Source organism: Drosophila nasuta, chromosome X, assembly GCF_023558535.2.
Source record: "Drosophila nasuta strain 15112-1781.00 chromosome X, ASM2355853v1, whole genome shotgun sequence".
Lineage (NCBI taxonomy): Eukaryota > Metazoa > Arthropoda > Insecta > Diptera > Drosophilidae > Drosophila > Drosophila nasuta.
This window is the reverse complement of record NC_083459.1, coordinates 31,193,682-31,215,926: the sequence shown is the minus strand read 5'-3', so window position 1 is coordinate 31,215,926 and position 22,245 is coordinate 31,193,682. Positions and strand designations below refer to the sequence as shown.

Sequence of the window (22,245 nt, the reverse complement as noted above, 5' to 3'; positions counted from 1 at the left end):
GACATTCAACTAGTGCGAAATATACCGGTTTTTTTGGTATATTGATATATATTGAGTTCAAAGTATACCAGATTTAGTGCATTTGTATAGTATAGATAGATATACTACATCATTGAAAATATACTATAAATTACATAATACTACTACTGCAATCGAAATATACCACGGAGTACAAAATATACCGACTTTGGTATATTGATATAGCATCACATTCAAAATATACCATATATTGATACACTATGACATTCAACATATACCATCTAGTGCAAAATATACCGGATTTTGGTATATTGATATATTATTGAGTTTAAAGTATACCAGATTTAGTGCATTTGTATAGTACTACATTCAAAGTATACCAGAGTTGGTATATAAATATACTGCGTCATTGAAAATATACTATAAATAACAAAATATACCAGATAGTCTTAAAACAAAGTTGAAATAATCACAATTATCACCTGAGATGGTAAATGAACAAGCTAGGTCGCTAATTAAAGCATACCAGTAAATTCAAAAGGCACTTGAAAACTTTAACAGACATTTTGCTCTCGTCCCTCTAGCGCGCTGTTATGTTAACAGTAATTGAACAGCAGCTTCTGTAAACAAAAGCGACTCAACGTTGTGGCTTGTCGTTATTGTTGTTGTTCTCATTTATTATTTATTTAATTGAAAATGAACTGACTACATTTGACTTTTAAGAGAGAGAGAGAGAGAGAAGGAGAGACAACGTTCGAGGATGACTCGACAACGACGAGTCTTTTGACGTTGCATGCCACAGGCGAAATGCAGTGCAAAGGAAAGCCAACTGAGCTAATTAAAAAGGCCAAAATGTAAATAAATGACAGTTGACTTTGCCAGCGAAAGTAAGTAAGGGGAGATCAGCACTTTTACTTTCTTTCACTTGTTTATTTCGTTTGCATTTGCAAATCAAACTCTCACTCTCACTCTCATTCTCTCTTTCTCACATATTGAAATTGCGTCAATTTCATACGCTACAATTCAGCTTGAAAATCGCGTCAACATTGAAAAGCGTAAAAAATACACACAAAATCTTTTCCCCTTGGACGCCGCTGCTGCTGCTGCTGATGCCTTGAGGCATTGAAAAGAAAAGAAAAAACAGGAAAGGAAACGAAACGAAACGAAATGGAGCCAAAGCCCAAAATGCGGCGTTGTCAGTTCATGGCATGCCCTGCTCTACTTGTTGGTTGCCTGCTCCTGCCCTTAAGCACACACAAAAGAGATGCACAAATACACACACACACACCCAAACACACCCGCACACACATACATACATTCACTCACCTGTGGGTTGTCCTATGAAAGGCAAATTTTAATGCCAACATTGACAGGTAACACCATATGCCCCCAAGTTTACATATACAACAAGTAAAGTAAGCTGCCAACTCCCGTTGAGTGTGCTCGACTCGGCGATACCCGGCTGCAAAGGAACTGTAACTTCTATATTTCAAAGTGACCATTCAATGAGATTTTCTTAAATGCTTTTTCCTCGAACAAATCTTTAATAAAAACAGATTCCATTTAATCGAATTAAAATACTATTTTCCTCGAACAAATCTTAAATTGAAACCATTCAACATATTCCCATTTAATGGAGTTTTTGAAAGACTTTTTTTTCCTTAAACCAATTTTTAATTAATAAAAACACTCAATATTCCCATTTAATTAAGTTTTTGATTCAATTTTTGCTTTAGCAGATCTATTTAAGTGTTAAATATTCAAACAATATTCTAACAAACTATAAACAACATTTACCAAAATGTATCTGTCTAAATTTGATACATGAGAATTCACCTTCCTGTTATTCAATTTGTTATATTAGATTTTTACATTTTTTCATTTTCCAAAATTTTCCCGATTTTTACATTTTTTCATTTTCCAAAATTTTTTCGATTTTTACATTTTTTCAATTTCAAAAATTTTTCGGATTTTTACATATTTTAAATTTCCAAAATTTTCCCGATTTTTACATTATTTCATTTTTCAAAATTTTCATGAATTTTTTATTTTTTTTGTTTAAGTAAAAACTTTAAAATGAACTGAACTCTTTCTTTTTTGTAATATTAAACAATAAAATGAAGTTTTCTCTCCGTTTAAGCATAATTTCTCAAATACAAAATGCTTACCAATAATTTTCTGTTGCCACTGAATTATAATGGCCTTTAACACATACACACATCTGCATATGGTTGTGTAGCTGTGTGTGTGTGTGTGTGCAAGGCAACGAAGCGAATAAGCCAGGCTAAAGGGGGGAGAGGGATGAGAGCGAAAGGAGCGTGCCAATGTAGCCAGGCACTCAGCCAGTCCACGGCAACTGGGCCAATTGTTGTTGTGTACTAGAAAGAGAGAGAGACAGAGAGAGAGAGAGAGAGAGGAAGAGTGTGTATAAGTATGAGTACCAGAGTGTGTTTGAGAGAGAGAGAGAGAGAGGGGGAAGTGAGGGTTGCGCTTCCAACACAATCCTGCTCAACATATCCCCCGTATCTTTTTCGTTTTGTCTTTTACCGTGTATTGATGCTACTGTGTGTGTGTGCGACTGTGTGTATGTGTATATATCTCGTTATTGGCAGCTTAAGCCGCTTGTGTATGCGTGTGTGTGTGTGGAAACTGCAAAAGCACAAAAATAAAATGAAAACAAATCGAAAAATATTAGCGGCATATTCCCTTTGATTTTTTATTGCGCGATGCTTGTTTTTTTTTGCCATCTTTGCCATTGGCACACACACACACACACACACACACACACACACACTGGCAGTGTAACCTTGACGAAATATCAGTTAGCGTGTCAATGTAATGACCACGCGCTGTAAAAGCCACTCACATAAGCTTAAGCAAGTCAGCGTAAAAATGAAAGGGAATGAACTTAAAATAAAAGGAAAATACCCAAAATGTGTCAGTATTTTTTAGATTATAGTCTACACATATTCTGAATTTATACTACATACGTAATTTTTTAAAAAATATATTTATTTGCTGATTTCATTTATGGTATAAAAATATACTGAGTTTATGCTATTTATGTTTTCACTACAAACATTTAAAAACTACAAAAAAGGTTGCATTTAAAGCTTCAAAGTTTTTCAGTATTATTTAGATTATAGTGTAAAAATATACTGAATTTATATTATGTATTTTTTTAAAGTAAAAAAAACTAGGTTGCGTTAAAAGCTGACAAATTTGTCAGTACAAAAATATACTGAATTTATACTAGTTTCATTTAAAGCTTCAACGTTTTTCAGTATTATGTCGATTATAGTATAAAAATATACTGAATTAATACTAAGTTCCTTTTTTTTAAAGTAAAAAAAACTAGGTTGCGTTAAAAGCTTGCAAATTTGTCAGTACAAAAATATACTGAATTTATACTGGATATTTAAAAAAGAAAAAAAGAAAAAAAATGGTATCACTAATATTTAGACTAAAGTTTTGACTACAAAATATTTAAAAACTACACAAAAAGGGTTGTATGTAAAGCGTAGAAAGCGTTTCAGTATTAGTTAGATTATAGTATAAAAATATATAAAAATATATATATATTTGAAAACTAACAAAAAACAAGGTTACGTTAAAAGCTTTATAAAATATTTACATCAGAACTAGAAGTTGCTTGCGAAAAACTTGAATATGCGAGAACTATTTAAAAGCTATTAAATTTGCACGAAGATTTTCAAATATTCATGCATGTAATGAGCTGTGCATGCAACAACAACAACAGCAGAAGTGGCAGCAAATAGCAGCTTGTTGCATACAGTTAAGAGTGAGAATGAAAATGAAAATGAGAGTGAGAATGAGAATGTTGCAAAGTGAAATTCAAAACAATTGAAAGTTGTTGTTGCTTGTTTGAAGAGTTCAATTACACTTCATGTTTGAGATCTCGAGTCGAGTTCTTTTGCCACACACACACTCACACACACGTCTCTTGTTAATGGCTTCACTGCGAGTGTGTGTGTGTGTGTGTTGCCAAGTTTTCTTTTATGCTCTTGTTGTTGTTGCGTAAAGTTGTTTGCATAAATAATTTCTATGGATGAGAAGGCGACACAGTCATTGGAGAGAGCCAGAGCCATGTGAGCCATGTGAACAACAATAACAACAACAACCCAAAAATAACAACCCCACGCATCAAAATTAATGATATTTTAATGTAAAAACAATTCCAGCCACTTAAGCCGCATTCATACCCATTGTCTCTCTCTCTCACACTCTCTTTCTCTCTGTGTGTGTGTGTGTGCGTGTGAGCATTTCAATTTGAAAGCAAAGCCCGTAACGGACTTGGGTTTTGAGCCCCGGAAAAATGATGGAGAGAAGTTCACTTTCAACCAGAACAAACTAAATAATCCGTCTCCCTTCTGCTTGTTAAAAAACAAGTCGGAAATCTGAAGGCGAAACCAAAACCTTTCGTCTCAGCGAAAATCAAATCAAATTTTTGCGAATGAAAATTTAACTAAAATCTAGGTTCGGTAGCATTAAAGTGTGGATCGAAAGCTAAAGTAATTTTATTTCATCGATTACGAAACTAATCATAAAAATATTAGCTTAAATTTGCCTAATCAAATAGTTATTAGCTAACTTGCTTTTATTACTCAATAAGAATTTGGAATAAAACATTTTATTTAATAAGAGCTTAAATTATTGAATCATACTTGCTTTTATTATCTATGAATTATTTCGAATACTACATTTTAAGATTTCATTTAATTGGAACCTATGAAAAATATTCTTTAAAATTAACAAAAAAGAGTATACAGAAAAGAAAAAAACTACAAACTCAATTAAGTTTTTCAACTTCAACAGATTCGATTTAAAGTCATTGCTCATAAAATAGGGCTTTAATTTTCTCAAAGGGTATCTAACTAGTCGTGCACATTCGTGTCTAGGACTTTGCCTACTTATTTGGTTCTAGTAATTGTTTGTCCTCGTTGTTGTCATGCGGTTGGCTTTGTTGTCGCTTTTGTGTTGTGCTTGGCTTTCTATCTATGCTTTTTGTTATGTTAAAAAGAAAAGAAAAGAAACGAAAAGAAAAGAAAAGGAAAGCAGCCACACGAAAGCAACAAGAGTCAGAATCAGAATCAGAATCAAAAGCAGAAGCACAACTGACACAACAACAACCGAATTGAAGTTTGCCGCTTTGTGTTGCATTATCCGAATATTGCCTTGAGCGCGACCCTTTTTGAATGGCAGCAAAACAATTTCATTTTCATTAGATTTCATTTACCATGGAAATGATTTTGCGTAAAATATTATAATTGTGTGTGTGTGTGAGAGAGAGAGAGAGAGAGTGAAAGCTGTAATACAATTTAAGCATATGGCATTATAAGTGACTTTTACCTCAATTAAAACGCATGCTCAACTGTGAGATACCCCGTACATATTGTGAATACAAGCTATACAATTAGTTTTAAAATATACCGAATTCATATACCGCAAAAATACTAAAAATCATACCAAATGATATATTTGGTATATTCAAAATAAACCATGGAGTGCAAAATACTATAAAACTACCGAAGGCTATATTTGGTATATACCATAGAGTGCAAAATATACTGAATTTTCAGAAAGCTACAGTCGAGTGTGCTCAACTGTGAGATACCCCGTACATATTGTGAATACAAGCTATACAATTAGTTTTAAAATATACCGAATTCATATACCGCAAAAATACTAAAAATCATACCAAATGATATATTTGGTATATTCAAAATAAACCATAGAGTGCAAAATACTATAAACCTACCGAAGGCTATATTTGTTATATACCATAGAGTGCAAAATATACTGCATTTTTAGATATACCAGATGTTTCCCATACAAAAGTATTTCGTATATAACTTCTATAATTGTTATCCAGAAAAACTATAGTTGTTATTGTTAGGCATTATCTAGCTTAAAAATGAAGCTTGTTATTCGATTTTTATGAACATGGCTATATCATATCGGCTGTTGACGCTGATCTAGGATTAGAGGTTCATCCTTCTGCCTCTTCCATACAATTCCTTGACGCACAAAGTTTTATAATACCCTTCTATACTAACGGGTAACGGGTATAAAAATCATCGCTCATCCTGGTCGTTGTCAACAATTAGATGAAAGAAGTGAAAACTTTAAGTTGCTTCAGCTGGTTCAGCTATAAACCGTCTCTGTTATGATCCTAACTATGCTAAGAGATTGTAATTAAACGGTTTGTCAACTGGCTCAGCTCAGTTAATCTACTAAAGATCACGCGCTGCACATTAACGAGTATTTTATATATTTGTACTTATTATTGTTGTTGAAAGTATTCTTAAAGTACAGCTCAATAAATCAATTGCTATTGATGTGTGACACATCAAAACAAGAACAGAGCTCTAACTTCTCAAATATCAAAGGCAGCTCTTTGGTAAATTAATGAAATTGCAACCAAAAAAAATACATATACAGTCAGTACAGTCAGGAACTCTGAACTCGGAACAACTTATCCATAAGTGTAATTAAATTTACGGATACGACCTGTTGACTTTCTCGTATTCTTGTTGTTGTTGGTTGTTTTGACGGAAAGTGTGCTTTGATTTCGCAGCTGAGAAAATCAAAGTCGCAACGCACCCAAAAACAAAAACTGAGCTGCGTTAAAGATCACGAAACAGCAGCAAGTCTGTGTCAATAGGTATTAACACACAAGCCAAGTGCTAAGCTGCGAGTGTGTGCGTGTGTACATATGTGTATGTGTGTGTGTGTGTTTGTGTGATGTCGTCCGCTCTCTGGAGACTTAACGCTAATTCACTTTTACGCGACTAACAAAATTAATTGCTGACATTTTGCCAATCATACATGGCCCACACACACATACACGCACACACACACAGGCGGGTCGTGCTACGTGAATGGGAATGGAAATGTGAACTCGACTCGCAGCAATTGCCAACAAATTTGCCAACTTTGAGTACGTGCTCTTCACGCACACCTTTAACCCACACACACACACACACACTCGCACCTTGTGACCTGAGCAAGTGTGATTTATATATTGTGTAGCAGTTACTTGCAGACATCGTGTCTGTGTTTTGGGAGTCTCGAAACGCATGAGAAATCGACGACATCATTCGAAATGCGCATAAATTACGCACAGAATGTGTTGTAGCCGCTTTAACGCTGTCTATTGGAGAACCCTCCAATGGTCAATGCCAGCCAACAGGGCATCATCCTGTCTGTCTGTCTGTCTGTCTGTCCGTCTGTCCGTCTGTCTGTCTGTCCGTCTGCCGCTGCCTGCTCAAGCGTCTAATAGCTATGATTCAATTACGATATCCTGTGGTCGTCGTCTTCTCTTCAAGTCTGTGGTCGGTTGCTCTTGCTCTTACTTTAGCTTTAGCTTTAGCTCATGCTGTTGCCGGTTGCCATTTGCGCTAATCAGGTGTAAATTAGGCACACGAAATGATTAGAGCGAACAATCGAGGAGTTCAATCTCAGCATGACATTGATTTAGATTTGCTTGCACTGGTTTATAATAACATTCAGTATCGATAACATATGGATTTATTTAGCTTTAATTCCACTACTATATAATAATATTTACAATCGATAACATATCGATAGATTTATCTTTGCCTGCATTGTTAACATTTACTTAAGATATGTGCTGTTTTATATTATCGATAATTTATGTTAATTTATGTTCGATAACATATTGATAGTAAGGGATAGCAATTCATAGTGATTAATATCTTATTAAATTTGTTGCTGAGCACTAACCGCACTTGCCTAAGCACATTTAAACTGTCTGTTTTCTGTTCTCTGTGCTTTTTTGCACTATCGATAACATATCGATACTAACTTGAAACTTCGATTTAAAAGAAATATAATTTTCTGAGCACTATCACCATATTTTGCAACGCATTTGGATGTTTTGTTTTCATTAATTAATTTTTTGAGCCACCGATAACATATCGATAATAATTTGCAGACTCTGATTATCATAATATTAGTTGTTAAGCACTAATCAGCACATTTAAGTTGTCTTGTTTCCAACGCTACAATTTCTTGCTTTAAACGAGTCGAGTGTTTTGTGCCTTCGATAACATATCGATAGTAATTTTCACACATGCTTTGAAGCCCAATTTAGTTGCTAATAACTAACAACGAATTCTGTATTGTATTAGTACTCGTTGATTACTTGAGATCTAACACCCAGTTGTTTTTCGATCGATTGATCGATAACATATCGATCAGCATATTTGTTACCCAGATACGTGAATTTATTGTTGTCAATTGTATGCTTCACGTTGGCGTTGGCGCCGTAATCGCTCTTTTTCCTCCATGTAGGCAACAATCGATGCCTTTGTGGGCAAAATGACAACGACAGGCAGCAGCTTCTTGCATTTTTCGAGAACAGGACTCAAGCGCTTGGCTGTAGGATAATCCAATAGTATAATCCCAATATTGGGACGTTTATACAACTTGTGAAAGAACTCTTCAATCTCCGCAAGCGACGTATCTAAGGAATGCAATTAATGTACTTGTTTAACAACGAAAGGAAAGAAGAGGAAAGAACACACCATTTTCGACCATTAGATAATTGCGAAACTTCTGATGGTGATAGCCAATGCCCACAAGCAATAAGCCTAACGCTACTTCCTAAGAAATTATAGTATTTTACAGTATTTCTTTACAGTAGTATTTTACAGTCCACTCACAGTATCCGCAATGATGCCAATGCGTATAACATTCGTCTCTTCGGGCTTTTCCAAATGATCCTCCTCTTCTTTTACGTCCTCTACGAGAGGCTTATTAAGGGGATTGTTGGTGAAGGTGCTCATTTTGTATGTGGATTTTACTTATTGTACAATTTTCTTTGTGTGTGTGCGTAAGTGTAAGTGTGTGTGTGTTCCAAAAAGCCAAATGATAACTAACAATTGGAGCAGAGCAAACTTCGATTTTCATTCAAAAGTTTTCCAAAGCCAACCACTTTTGTTTTTCTACCTCCCTTATTCAAATTTTTCGTTTTCGTTTTTTTTATGACTTTTTAATGAGTTTTCAATAAATGCCGCACACACGCTGTGTGTGTGTGTGTGTGTGAGGGGAATAGGCAGAGCTTAAGGAGCTTTAAACCAGGCGGCTCGTCAAAAAACTGGAACTGAACTGAGCTCAATGGCTGCTTTGTGTTTTGTGGGTGCCAAAATTAGTTTCCTTTTTTCTCTCGTTTCGTATTTTGCATTTATTTTAATTATTAAATTTCGGTGGTACTTCGGCTGAGAGGGCTTTTTGGCATTGGCATTGGCTTTGCCTCGACAAAATTAAGCCCAAAATGAAAATTCAATTATGACATGAGTTTACATATTTTGTATTTTTGGCGTTGTGTAACTTTGGGCTTGTGCTTGGGCTTTGGCTTTAGCTTTAGCCCAGCGGCATCTTTGTGGCCACTTTTAGAAATTTATTAACTGCGACTTAACGAAAATTCGTTTACTTTGCATTTTCCTTTTTTTTTTTGTTGCTACTCTTGCTGTTGTTGTCTCTTGTTCCCAGTTGATTAACTCAGCTGCTACACCTCTCTCTCTCTATCTCTCTTCCTCTCTGTCATTGAATCCACTTAAGATGCGGCTTAAAGATGGTTTTCAGTTTCGTTTTGGACCTTAGTTAGCAGACTTGCAGTGCAGTGTCATCTTCACTTTTATTAATGTAGAACATAAAATTGACAGAATTTCTTTTTACCACCAACAACAGAGGAAAATTGAGCTGATTGTCTCTACTCACATGATTACATAGAAAGAAAACAACGTGGTAACATTAAAAATAACCTCTTTAATCAATAAATAAAGATCGAAATTATACAAAAAATGTAGATTGCCAAATCTTGAAACTCAAGATTATAATCTGGTTTCAAGAATGGAAAAAATCTCAAAATTAAACCTCGAAGGCAAAATCTTAAATCAAGATCAAACACTCGAAAATTTAGATTGAACATCAGAAAAGGTTCTAGTTTAAAGGAAGGGAAGAAACATGAAGAAAATTCATTTCTTTCTAGATTTACAATTATATCTTCAATCGAAGCAAATTTGTAATCCTAAAATGAAAATTGAGCATACAAATTATGATTTAAGATTTTCTTGACATACAAATTTTAGTTCAAGATTAGAAATGTAGTTTTAAATCAAGCTTTTTTCCTCTCTGTGGGTAATAAAAAAACACTTTAAACATTTCTATTTTATTCTAAATTTGTTACCTAACAAATCCATTTACAATTGCAAGACTCAATTGCTTGCCTGCTCCCCTTCTCCCACAAATATTATTAGACGACAAAAGGCAAACAACAACAACTCGAGAAGCAATAATTACGATTGAGCTTGTTGTTGTTGTTTAAGGTGAACTAAAGTATACACAACAGCAGCTTTCATTAGATGAAAGGCTGCAAATAGCAGTTATTGCTTAGAGGTATATTTTATTTTTGTATTTGGTTCGTCCCAAATGTCTTCAATCACATTGCTATAAATAGCTGCCTCTGCCTCTGTCGCCTCTTGCTTATTTGCTTATTAACTACGAGCCCTGTCGACTGTCAGGACATCTGATTAATCTAGCCACACGCCAATGCATGCAATCAAGAGCAGAAATGATGCCTGCTGGGGGATGATGATGATGATGAAAGTGGGCAACATGTGGCAAACAAAACTCAGTCAAAGTTCAAATTGTGCCAACAAACAAACAGACAGAGAGAATTTGCTTTGCCACACGATTGATGTTGTTTTTTGGTTTCATTTCTTGCTTTTGCTTTTGCCAAACTCAACAGAGAGGCACTGTGAAAAAGTTGTGCAAAAACCTGATCAAATGCATTTGACAGCCAAGACATTGACTACAAGCGAGCTTAACCTTGAACAATAGTTAGATACCCTATAATAAAGAAAATGTGAAAATAGGGAGAAACTTTCAAGAAAAAAAAAATAAAATGAATACAGTATTTCAATACGAGATACAACAAATAGTCTGGAAAATCAAATAGAATTCATAATTCATAAACATCAGTTAGAATATTTGAAAGTAGAGAATAAAATGAATGCAAAATACAAGAGACAGCCAAATACGCTGAAAAATCGAATAGAACTTATAATTCATGAACAATACTCGTAGTTAAATACCCTACAATCAAGAAAATTTGAATTTATAGCAAGACATAAAAACTGGAGTCAAATTTTTAAAGAAAAGAATGAAATGAGTGCAGAGTTTAATACAAAATATAAAAGACAGCTAAATACCCTGGAAAATCGAAAAGAATTCATAATTCGAGAGTTCTAAGCAACTGTCAAATATCCTTTAATTAATGATGACGCGGTTGTCAGCACTTTTTTTTTGATGAAAATGTGAAATATAAGTTTTTGCTGACAAGCCGCTTGATACACTTTGATTTTCATTTTGTTTTGTGTTGACAGGCGCCATTCGGGTATTGAGTGTGACCTCTGGAGCTCAGTTTGATGCCTCGTGGAAAAATATTCTAAACAATAAATGCCGCAACAAGAGCTCATCCTAAAAGGGTTTTTTTTTTATTTTTGTGTTACCCCAGTTGCCACAACATGTTGCATGCACATGGAATGGAAATACCAAGTCGAGAGCGAAAGCCACAAAAGCATACTGACAGCAAAAATTATTATGTTCAAAGTGAATATTACGTTAACCGTAACAAGGGTCGTTGAAGCACACACACACAGACACACACACACACAGACAGACAGTCAGACATTCAGACCAAGAAAAACGCACAGTTACAAGTTGTTGAACATGTGGCAAATGTCTTCGTTTTCATCTCCCATTTCCCATTTCCTTTTCCCATCTTTTGCAAGAAATTTGCTGCGAGTTGAAGTATAAACTCGTGTGCCATTGAGTATATAATTCGTTTGCCAGACTACTATTTTGTAAATCTTCTGGGACGGCAACAAGCACACAAAACACAACTCAACTTAACTCTTTTGGCCCCCTTAAAAAACGAAGAGAAGAGAAAATAGCTTGAGGCCATGGCCATGAAAAACTATGCAGCAGCAAAGTATTTAAAGTGTTTAGTCAAGTTTATCTGGAAATCATACAATTACAACATACACAGAATACCCAATTATGGTATTATGCTATGCCAAAGCTACTTGACTTAAAAGTATTTACGGTTTACGGTTTGTCTTCGTTTAAGTTGTAGCTGTAATGCAGTGGCAAATGTTACTTGAAATTGTTGCTTGAAAAGTAATTTTCGTACTTTGAAAATTACTTTTTAAAATGGGATTAAACACATGACATTATTTATTTAATATTAAACTACAAAGCAAGAAAGAATTGAGTGTGTTTTATTTTAAAATATAATAAAAATAATATACCAGATTAAACTAAAATATATTAAAAAAAATCATATTTGGTATATTAATATACTATTACATTCAAAATATAGTTGATTGCAATTTCGATAGTAGGAAAATAGTATACCAAAAATAACACTAAAATATACCAAGGGCTATATTTGGTATATGAATATACTAAAACATTTAAAATATACCATCGAGCACATAATATGTCAGATAATAATTTTGCAATTAAGAAAAATAATATACAGAAAAATACTAAAATATACCAAATGTTATATTTGGTATAACATATGAATATACTAGTACATTCCAAATATACCATAAAGTAAAACAATACTCAAGATTTTAATTTAAAAGTAAGAAAAGTAATATACCGAAAAATATACCAAATGTTATATTTGGTATAACATATGAATATACTAGTACATTCCAAATATACCATAAAGTAAAACAATATTCAAGATTTTAATTTAAAAGTAAGAAAAATAATATACAGAAAAATACTAAAATATACCAAATGTTATATTTGGTATAACATATGAATATACTAGTACATTCCAAATATACCATAACGTAAAACAATATTCAAGATTTTAATTTAAAAGTAAGAAAAATAATATACCGAAAAATACTAAAATATACCAAATGTTATATTTGGTATAACATACGAATATACTAGTACATTCCAAATATACCATAAAGTAAAACAATATTCAAGATTTTAATTTTAAAGTAAGAAAAATAATATACCGAAAAATACAAAAATATACCAAATGTTATATTTGGTATAACATAAGAATATCCTAGTACATTCCAAATATACCATAAAGTAAAACAATATTCAAGATTTCAATTTAAAAGCAAGAAAAATAATATACCGAAAAATACTAAAATATACCATTTTGGTATACCATCAAAGTATGAACTTTCAAAAGTGAGCAAATGACATTTTTTCCGCAAATATCGAACACTTGTATTTATTACAGCATATCTATTAGTTGCACTTGCCGCTTGTTGTTTACACTCTAGAGCATAGGAAAGAACAGCAAATGAGCATAACAACATTTGCATACGCTGGCAACAATAGCAACGAAAATGTTGTTGACTATTTTATGAGTTCCAATGTTGGTTGCAGCACCCAAAATCTGCTTTCCAATCCTCTCGCCACACACCACACACACAATAGTGGGCAGTTTTTGTATTATACTATGAAAAGTGCTTGCAATGGTCACACACACACACAACAAATCCTTCAAAACACACGAACACACACACACACAGAGAGACATAAGCCTAAGCCTGTTCGTTTTTGTGGGTTTTGTCCTTGTTCCAATGTGTGTGTGAGTTTGTGGGTCAAATGTGGTGCAGCTTTAATAAAAGCACAAATTGCGTAAGCCACCAACAACCATTAATAACTTTTGTACACCTGCACGCACCCAAAACAGATGCTGGACCACACAGTCACAATGGCAGAAACAGCGACAGAGAGCGGGGTGAAGTGAGGAAACGGACTGCTAAAGCGGCACACAGGTCGTATGCTCAATTTCATTGTGGGAACAACAGCCTGATGTGTGTGTGTGCGTAAGTGTGGCAATTGTTTGCCTTTTGACGTCTGCAGCTACTCCACATGGCAGATACAGAAACAAACATACGACAAAACAGTCAAAAGTGCAGTTCCATTAATTCCCTGTAAAAAAATGGTTTATAATTTCTTTGCTAGCAAGAATGTCAGTCGAAATCTGTTTCTCAAGAAAGGAATTTAAATCAAATTTAACTTAAATATTATTTTGGGAAAAATTGATACTAAAATGGAATTAAATAATAATCAAATACAACTGACTTTCGCTTCTTTCAATTTCAAGTAGTCTAGTGTGTTTCCTCCACCGTGTAAGGTATTATTCTTAAAATATACTGAAAACTATATTTGGTATATGAATATACTGTAACATTCGAAATGTGCCATAGAGTACAAAATATGCCAGATTGTAATTTCGAAAGTTAGAAAAATAGTGTATACAAAAAATACTAAAATATACCAACGACTATATTTGGTATATGAATATACTGTTATACAAATACAAATGACTTTCGCTTCTTTCAATTTCAAATAGGAAAGCTAGAGTCTAGTGTGTTTCCTCCACCGTGTAAGGTATTATTCCTAAAATATATCAAAATATACTGAAGACTATATTTGGTATATGAATATACTGTAACATTCGAAATGTGCCATAGAGTACAAAATATGCCAGATTGTAATTTCGAAAGTTAGAAAAATAGTGTATCCAAAAAATACTAAAATAAACCAAAGACTATATTTGGTATATGAATATACTGTAACATTCGAAATGTGCCATAGAGTACAAAATATGCCAGATTATAATTTAAAAAGTTAGAAAAATAGTGTATCCAAAAAATATACCAATGACTATATTTAGTATATGAATATAGAGTAACATTCGAAATTTGCCATAGCGTACAAAATATGCCAGATTGTAATTTCGAATGTATCCAAAAGATACTAAAAGATACCAAAGACTATATTTGGTATATGAATATACCGCTACATTCAAAATATACCAGTGCATTCCAAATATAGAGTGCAAAATATGATTTATTATTTTATTAATAATAATACAAAAAGTGATTCAAACAAATTATTCATCATCTGTAATAAAGCACTTCACCTTCTCTTTCCTTATTTATTCCAGGGTATTACGCACTCAGCAGGAGCACATTTTGTGTGTGCGAGTGTGTGTGTGTTGGCTGCTGCCTTTTAATTATTGATTTCAACACTGAGGTGATTAATATTTTGCAAAGCAAGCCTCGGTCGAAACAGAAAACGAAATGGCCCAAAGCGACAGCCGTTGATTGTTTTTATTTGGCGCCATAATTGCATTTCCTTGTTAAACACACATTGTGTATGCGTGTGTGTGTGTGTGTGTGCGTGTTTGTGTGTGGATGTAGTGCATCATTAAACGCCGCGGGTTAAATGACATGCAACTTTAACTGCAATTCGTGTTCTTAATGCTTAACAATCAGCATTAAAGCAACAGCAGCGCCCTCTAGCGTACAGATTTGCCGCCCTTTATAAAAAATATACTTTTTTATATTCTTGGCAGATATATTTAGTTTAGTTTTTCTTGCCGTTTCTCTCCTGTGTTGTTTTCGATTAAACGCAGCACACAACTTTACTTTACTTTGCTGTGGCATTAGATCGTTTTTTCTTTACTTTTCTATTTTTTTTTTTTTGTCGTTTCATGAAATGGAAAAAGTTGCTAGCTGTCGCGGCATGCGGTTTTCCTTTTGGCGAGTAGTTTTCCCCCAACAGGCAAAAGTGTGTGTGTCACAGCTGCGAGCAGCTTGCATTTCTAATTACAACTTTAAATTGCACAAAATGAAATTTAATTAGCGCAAAACGATAGCCAAGTACTTTTTGCTCAACTGTTGCTCAATCGATTGTTGTCTCGCTCTCTCGCTCTCATCCATCAAGAGGAGCGCCCGAAAAAGTATGCTACGATTTTTTGTTTGTTTTTTAACACCTGCTACCCAGAGGGTAGAAGGGTATTATAACTTTGTGATGACTGGAAATGTATAAAACAGGGAAAAGGAGGCATCTCCGACCCTATAAAGTAACACGTTTTCTTTGTTAGGCCCGGGACTTTTCAGCCCATGTGTTATATACATACATACATACTACTTAATATTCTTGATCAATAGGTCTTAGTTGCTTTGGCTGACAGTTTGGTATATTTTTCATTCTATGGTATATTTCGAAATATTAAACACACACGATCGATTAATTCGGTATATAGAATTAATCGATGGTGTGTGTTTAATATTTTTGCGGTATATTATTCGGTATATTTTAGTATAATTTCGGTATATTATTTGATGTATTTTATATTTCGAAAGGTATATACCGAATTAATCGATCGTGTGTTTTAATATTTTTGCGGTATATTATTTGGTATATTTCAGTATAATTTTGGTATATTATTTGATGTATTTTATATTTCGAAATGTATATACCGAAATAATCGATCGTGTGTTTTAATATTTTTGCGGTATATTATTCGGTATATTTAAGAATAATTTTGGTATATTATTTGATGTATTTTATATTTCGAAAGGTATATACCGCATTAATCGATCGTGTGTTTTAATATTTTTGCGGTATATTATTCGGTATATTTCAGTATAATTTTGGTATATTATTTTGATGCATTTTGGTATATTTATGTTTATATTCAATGTGTGCCACGTACTTTACGGTTGAATATGACCTCATGTATTCTTAGTGTATTTTGGCATATTATTCGGTATACCATTTGGTATATTTAGTATATTTTTTTATTCGAAATATATACCGGGTATCTCACAGTCGAGCACATTCGACAGCAATTTTCTTACTTTTTTTTGCGCTATGTTTTAATATTTTTGCGGTATATTATTTGGTATATTTCAGTATAATTTTGGTATATCTTTAATGTATTTTTGGTATATTTTTGTTTATATTCAATGTGTACCACGTACTTTACAGTTGAATATGACCTCATGTATTCTTAGTGTATTTTGGTATATTGTTCGGTATACCATTTGGTATATTTAGTATATTTTTTATTCGAAATATATACCGGGTATCTCACAGTCGAGCACATTCGACAGCACTTTTCTTACTTATTATTTTTTTTGGGCTGTGACACTCAAATAACAGCTTGTGTAAGTAGGTAGAGAATAGCATGGCAAATATAATGCACAACGGGCGCAAATTACTTGCCTTTCTTTCTGCTCTCTCCTCACCGGGCTTTCCCCCCCTCTTCACAATTTACATACATGTGTGAGACTGTGGAAAAGTTATTTTCTTTTTGTGCGGTTGTTGTTGTTGTTGTTGTTGTTGTGTTTTGGGGACGCAAAGCATCAATCTTCCTCCATCATTGTCAGGGACCGATGACGATGGCGATGACGATGACACAGCATCACCCACAACTCCCGCACACACACACACACACACACTTACAGACACCCCTTGTAAGCACACAAAATAAATGAAATATCATTGAAGCCATTTCATAAATGTAGCAACAAATATTTTCGCTTTTTTTTCACCACCTCAAATAATAAATTAATTATTCATTTACACAACCATCAATATTAATTTAATGTAAATATACCCAGCAATCATTAAACATAGAAATGAAGCCGCATATTCGACGCACAACTTGAACACAGCCATATTTCTACAGGGTAACTGCAAGTCGTGCAATGTTTATACATAAACACACAAAAAGGCTTAAGTTGCTAGCAATTTTTTTGATGAAATTAATACTTGTATGCATTTTAGATGAGAATTGATTGATTCAATTACAAACATAAATTCCATAATGAAAAACCAAATTAATTATATGTTATGCATACATATTTATTTACGCTTCACATGTTTATTTCATAGAATTTATTAAGCATATTTATGCTGCAACATTTTGACATAAGATTACACAAATTTCAAATGCAAAATACTTGTATGTAATAAATTCGAATTTACGTTGCTTTACTTGCTAACCATTTGCATCTATAACGATTTTGTCTTTGGAAGCAAATCATTTAAGTGCAAATTGTCTACAAGTGAAAGTCACTTCAGCTGTGCTGCAATTGCATTCGCCAAAACTTTGTTTAGATTAGACTTCAAGTGTAGCAAAAAATAACAAACTACTCGTAAATACAAATATTAAGTGAATGCAACATTTATGGACAAATCATATGCTCATACTGTCTTCTTCTCTGCTTTTACTTTCGTCTGTACTCTGTTTTTTTTTCGCCCCTGTTTTTGGGACACAAAGTTGAGTTGAGTTGAGTTGAGTTGAGTTGCTCGTCGTATAGAAACTCATAATTTTAATGCAATAATTCACTTAGCTCGGCGTTGCCTGCATAAACAAATTGAAAAACTTTTTCCAGCAGCTTTCACTTTACACTTCTTCCACTGTGTGTGCGAGTGTGTGCGCTTACGTTTTTCATCTCCCTCTCTCTCTCATCATGGCATATTTCCGAACTACTGAAATGCTCAAGGCATGCACATGGTTCTCTCTTGCCGCCAACGTTTCCTTTTAACTTACATATGTATACGCATGTCTGTCCCGAAAAGTTTTATTTGCTTCGTTCTCTTTTTTTTTTTACTTTTTTTTGCCAAACGAGTTTCAAGTGTATTTAGTTACCAGAAACCACAGCAACAGAAAAAGGCAAAAAAAAAAAAAAGTGAGAGAGAGTGGAATAAAAACACTAAAGGAACCACAACGACCGCAACCACAAATAACCTGACTATTTCATATTTAAGTGCAGCATTCAAAATGATGAATTTCCCAGCGACTTTCGAGGGGCTTAGCAAAGTTTTAAGCTCAATACCCACAAAAACTTTCGAATTCCGTCTTGTGTTCCCAAAAACGTCAAGAGGAATTGAAGGTAACTTATAAAAAGATACAGCGACAGAGAAAGAGAAATAGAGAGAGAAAGAAAGCGACAGAGAGAGAGTAAAAGAGATAATAAAAGAGATTTATGAAATAAGAGCTGGATGGAGTTAACACAGCAAGCACAAAAAATTGTTTGTCAAATGCAATTTGGGTGAAATTGTAGTGAAAGAGATTTGAGTAAAAACTCCAACTGAAAATCGCCGACGAGCCAAAAAATAAGTAATAAAGCCGTCGGGTGTGCTCGACTGTGAGACACCCGCTACCAGTAAAACAATGAGGCATTCATTTTAAAATATACCAAATTAATATACTGAAATAATATTAAAAATATACCAACATTTTAAAATATACCAAATTAATATACTGAATACCACCAAATATATGTGAATATACCAAATTAATATACTGAAATAATATGAAAAGTATGCCAAAGGCTGCATTTGGTATATTTGCATAAAACTACATTCAATACAAAATAGTGCGATAATAAATTGAAAATATACCAAATTAATGTACCACAAAAATATGAAAAATATAGCAAACGCTATTTTAAATGTATTTTTACAGTATTACATTCAAAATAAATCACAAATTTGCAAAATATACCGGATTGATTGATGAAGAATATATAGTATATTCATTATAGGATCGGAGATGCCTCCTTCTGACTGCTGACTAAGTAATCATACCCTTCTACCCTTATGAGTAGCGGGTATAAAAATAAATGATGAGGGGCCCAGAGCATGGAAATCACTTTGAGCTACATAAGCGACCATTTAAATGCAGCACACACACACATACAGTTGCTGCCCAGTTAATTGAATTCAGTGTTGTCCTACACACACACACACACACACACACACACACACACATACTCACTTAGACACACCAACATAGAGACAACACCCAATATCTTAGGCGCTTTTACCTGAGCACACAGCGGCATTATTTTTTTCTTCTCTTAAAATTTTGTTTGCACTTGAGCTTAGGTCGAGTCCCAAAATAAAAAAAGAGCCCTGATGAACCCCTGAAGAAGCAGAAGAAGAAGAAGAAGAAGAAGAAGAAGCAGAAGGTCTTCCACTTTCCACTTTCCACCACTCATCAAAAAATCTGCGCTGCGGCGTCAGCACGGAACCAGCTAAATATTTCTATCAAATTTCAATTTGTTGAAATTTGTTTTTTACAATTTCGTGAGGGCGATTTACAGAGACAGAGACAGAGGCAAGTGAGGAGGGAATGGGAGTGGGAGTGAAGCAGAGTGGAGGAGTATAGAGTGTGAGGGGTTGAAAGCCGCCTGCCACATAATTAAGCTGCGTTTCAAACTTCAACGAAAGCCCACAAAAGCCAAGCGAAGCGCTCAGAGGCTGTAATTAGAAATCCGCATAAGAAATACAACAACTAAATATGGTGAACGAAAATAAAAAATATATACAGATATACTGAATACATATATATGTATATACAGTATATAGTACATACATAATTAATTACCGCTCGCGGTTTTTGGAGAGTTTGTTGTGCCTGGGCTTAAATGGCATTTAAATTGCTGGCAAAGTTTCAACTATGTAGCAAGTGTTTGGTTTTATCTGCGATGCTAATTACCGGACACTTCTCTATCCAGGGTGGTAGCATTGCGACAGTTGAACATTCTCCCCAAAAAAATTATGACCGACGCTCTGCGGTGGCACTTAAGCCGCATTAAATACGGATTTTGTTTACATTTTTACTCATTACTTTGACGGCAACAGCAACAGCAAAACATTGACACAAATCCAGCTAATTTGTTTGCATCCACGTCGTCTGGCCTCCTGTCTATGTCTCTGCCTCTGCCACCCAGGTGGTCGCTACTCTCTCTCTAATAAAATTGGTCAGCAACAGTGCCTACCAATGCTCACGCTCCACTAGCGACAATCCCGTCAACAGACTTCTACAGCGCAGCTCAGCTGAATAGAAAGAAGCAGCATTAATTCAGACATTGCAGGAAAGCGAAAGACAGTTGAAGAAAATCAAATAAAAGGCATTAATAAGTGAACGTACATTTCAAAATTATAAATCAAGAAAATTCAATTCAAAAATATGAATTAAGTAAGACAGTCAATATAAAAATGACAAACCAAAAGATGATAAAAAGTAATCAAATAATTAATTTAACGAGTAAAAAAGTCGAGTGTGCTTGACTGTCAGATACCCGTTCTCCATGTTGGAGCGGTATTAATTTTAAATATACCAAATTCAAATACCGAAAATATACCAAAAATACTAACGTATGGACAAAAACTATATTAATATATCCAATAAAGTAGCTTTTGGTATATCTTGATTATTTTTGCGGTTTTTATTTTGGTATATTTAAAAAAATACCGCACTGTTTTGCTTTTATTCAAAATGTGTACCGGGTATCTAATAGTCGAGCACACTCCGCTTTAAAATAAAATTAAAATATACCAAATAATATACCACATAATAATAAAAATATACCAAAGACCATATTTGGTATATCGATTTAGTGCATTCGAACGCTTTAAAATAAAATTAAAATATACCAAATAATATACCACATGATAATAAAAAATATACCAAAGACTATATTTGGTGTATCGATTAAGGGCATTCGAACCCTTTAAAATAAAATTAAAATATACCAAATAATATACCACATAATAATAAAAATATACCAAAGACCATATTTGGTATATCGATGTCAAAATATATCAGATTGTCAACCAAAGCAACTAAGAGCTGTTTGCATTATTTATCAAAGTGAATATAATATTTCTCAAAATGAATGCATTTCCTTCACTATTTGCTTGACCCGCACTGTGGCTCGGCCAATGACTAGACACATCCCTAAATATAATATATATGTAGTATATTTTTCTAAGTATATGTTCAAGTTCAGAGGGCAGAGCGCAAAGTGGACGGGGATCAAAACAGCATTGAATTTCCGCTTGTGTTCATACAGTTTTTTCTTATTTTCTGTCTTCTTCTTTTTGTATTCCGCATTTCCCCATTTCCACACCTGTTAGCGTGGCAAACTGTTGCCAGGCACGATACCCTGTGTGAATGAGAAGCTAGCAACGAGATATGAACACTTCGAGAATTGCAAATTCAAGTCAAAATTAAGTTTATAATTGCAAATACAGGGTAGCTGCAAGTCGAGTTTTCTGCGTGTTTGTTTTTGTCGCTGACTCCGGAGGCTGAGAAATTGTAGCGTGGCGAACTGTGTAACGCTGGACACCTGCCGCTCAGTTAGTTGCCTTTATCCCACTTTTGCTGACGCACACACTCACACACATGAGCAGGCACACACACACACACACACACACACACACTCTCTGCAGGCGAGGCACTAATTGCATCGTTAGCGAATTTTCGAACTGGGCTTTTGCTTCGCTTCTTCCTCTTGGCGCCTCTTCCCTCTCTCTCTCTCTCTCTCCTTCCACCTCTCCCTACTTCTCTGT

General features: G+C 34.1%; 2 protein-coding genes across 2 annotated transcripts in view; one reads left to right on the top strand and one right to left on the bottom strand.

The window, feature by feature from the left end:
* The window catches only part of LOC132795956 (uncharacterized), a 172,855-nt gene that overhangs the window by 15,265 nt on the left and 135,345 nt on the right, over positions 1–22,245 (top strand). The window lies entirely within an intron of this gene.
* LOC132795893 (V-type proton ATPase subunit F) lies at positions 7,526–8,891 on the bottom strand. The gene is made up of 3 exons (XM_060806839.1): positions 8,688–8,891; positions 8,550–8,628; positions 7,526–8,488 (listed from the first exon to the last, which is right to left on the bottom strand). Exons 1-3 carry the CDS (start codon positions 8,808–8,810, stop codon positions 8,259–8,261), a joined length of 432 nt encoding a protein of 143 aa, XP_060662822.1. The 5' UTR covers positions 8,811–8,891; the 3' UTR covers positions 7,526–8,258.

What these genes read in the sequence shown, in the direction of transcription:
- LOC132795893 (XM_060806839.1), bottom strand. Translation starts at nt 8,810, where the DNA reads ATGAGCACCTTCACCAACAATCCCCTTAATAAGCCTCTCGTAGAGGAC. An exon ending in TTGGCATCATTGCGGATACT is followed by an intron (nt 8,629 to 8,687) that starts GTGAGTGGACTG and finishes ATAATTTCTTAG; the next exon opens with GAAGTAGCGTTAGGCTTATT. An exon ending in TTATCTAATGGTCGAAAATG is followed by an intron (nt 8,489 to 8,549) that starts GTGTGTTCTTTC and finishes TGCATTCCTTAG; the next exon opens with ATACGTCGCTTGCGGAGATT.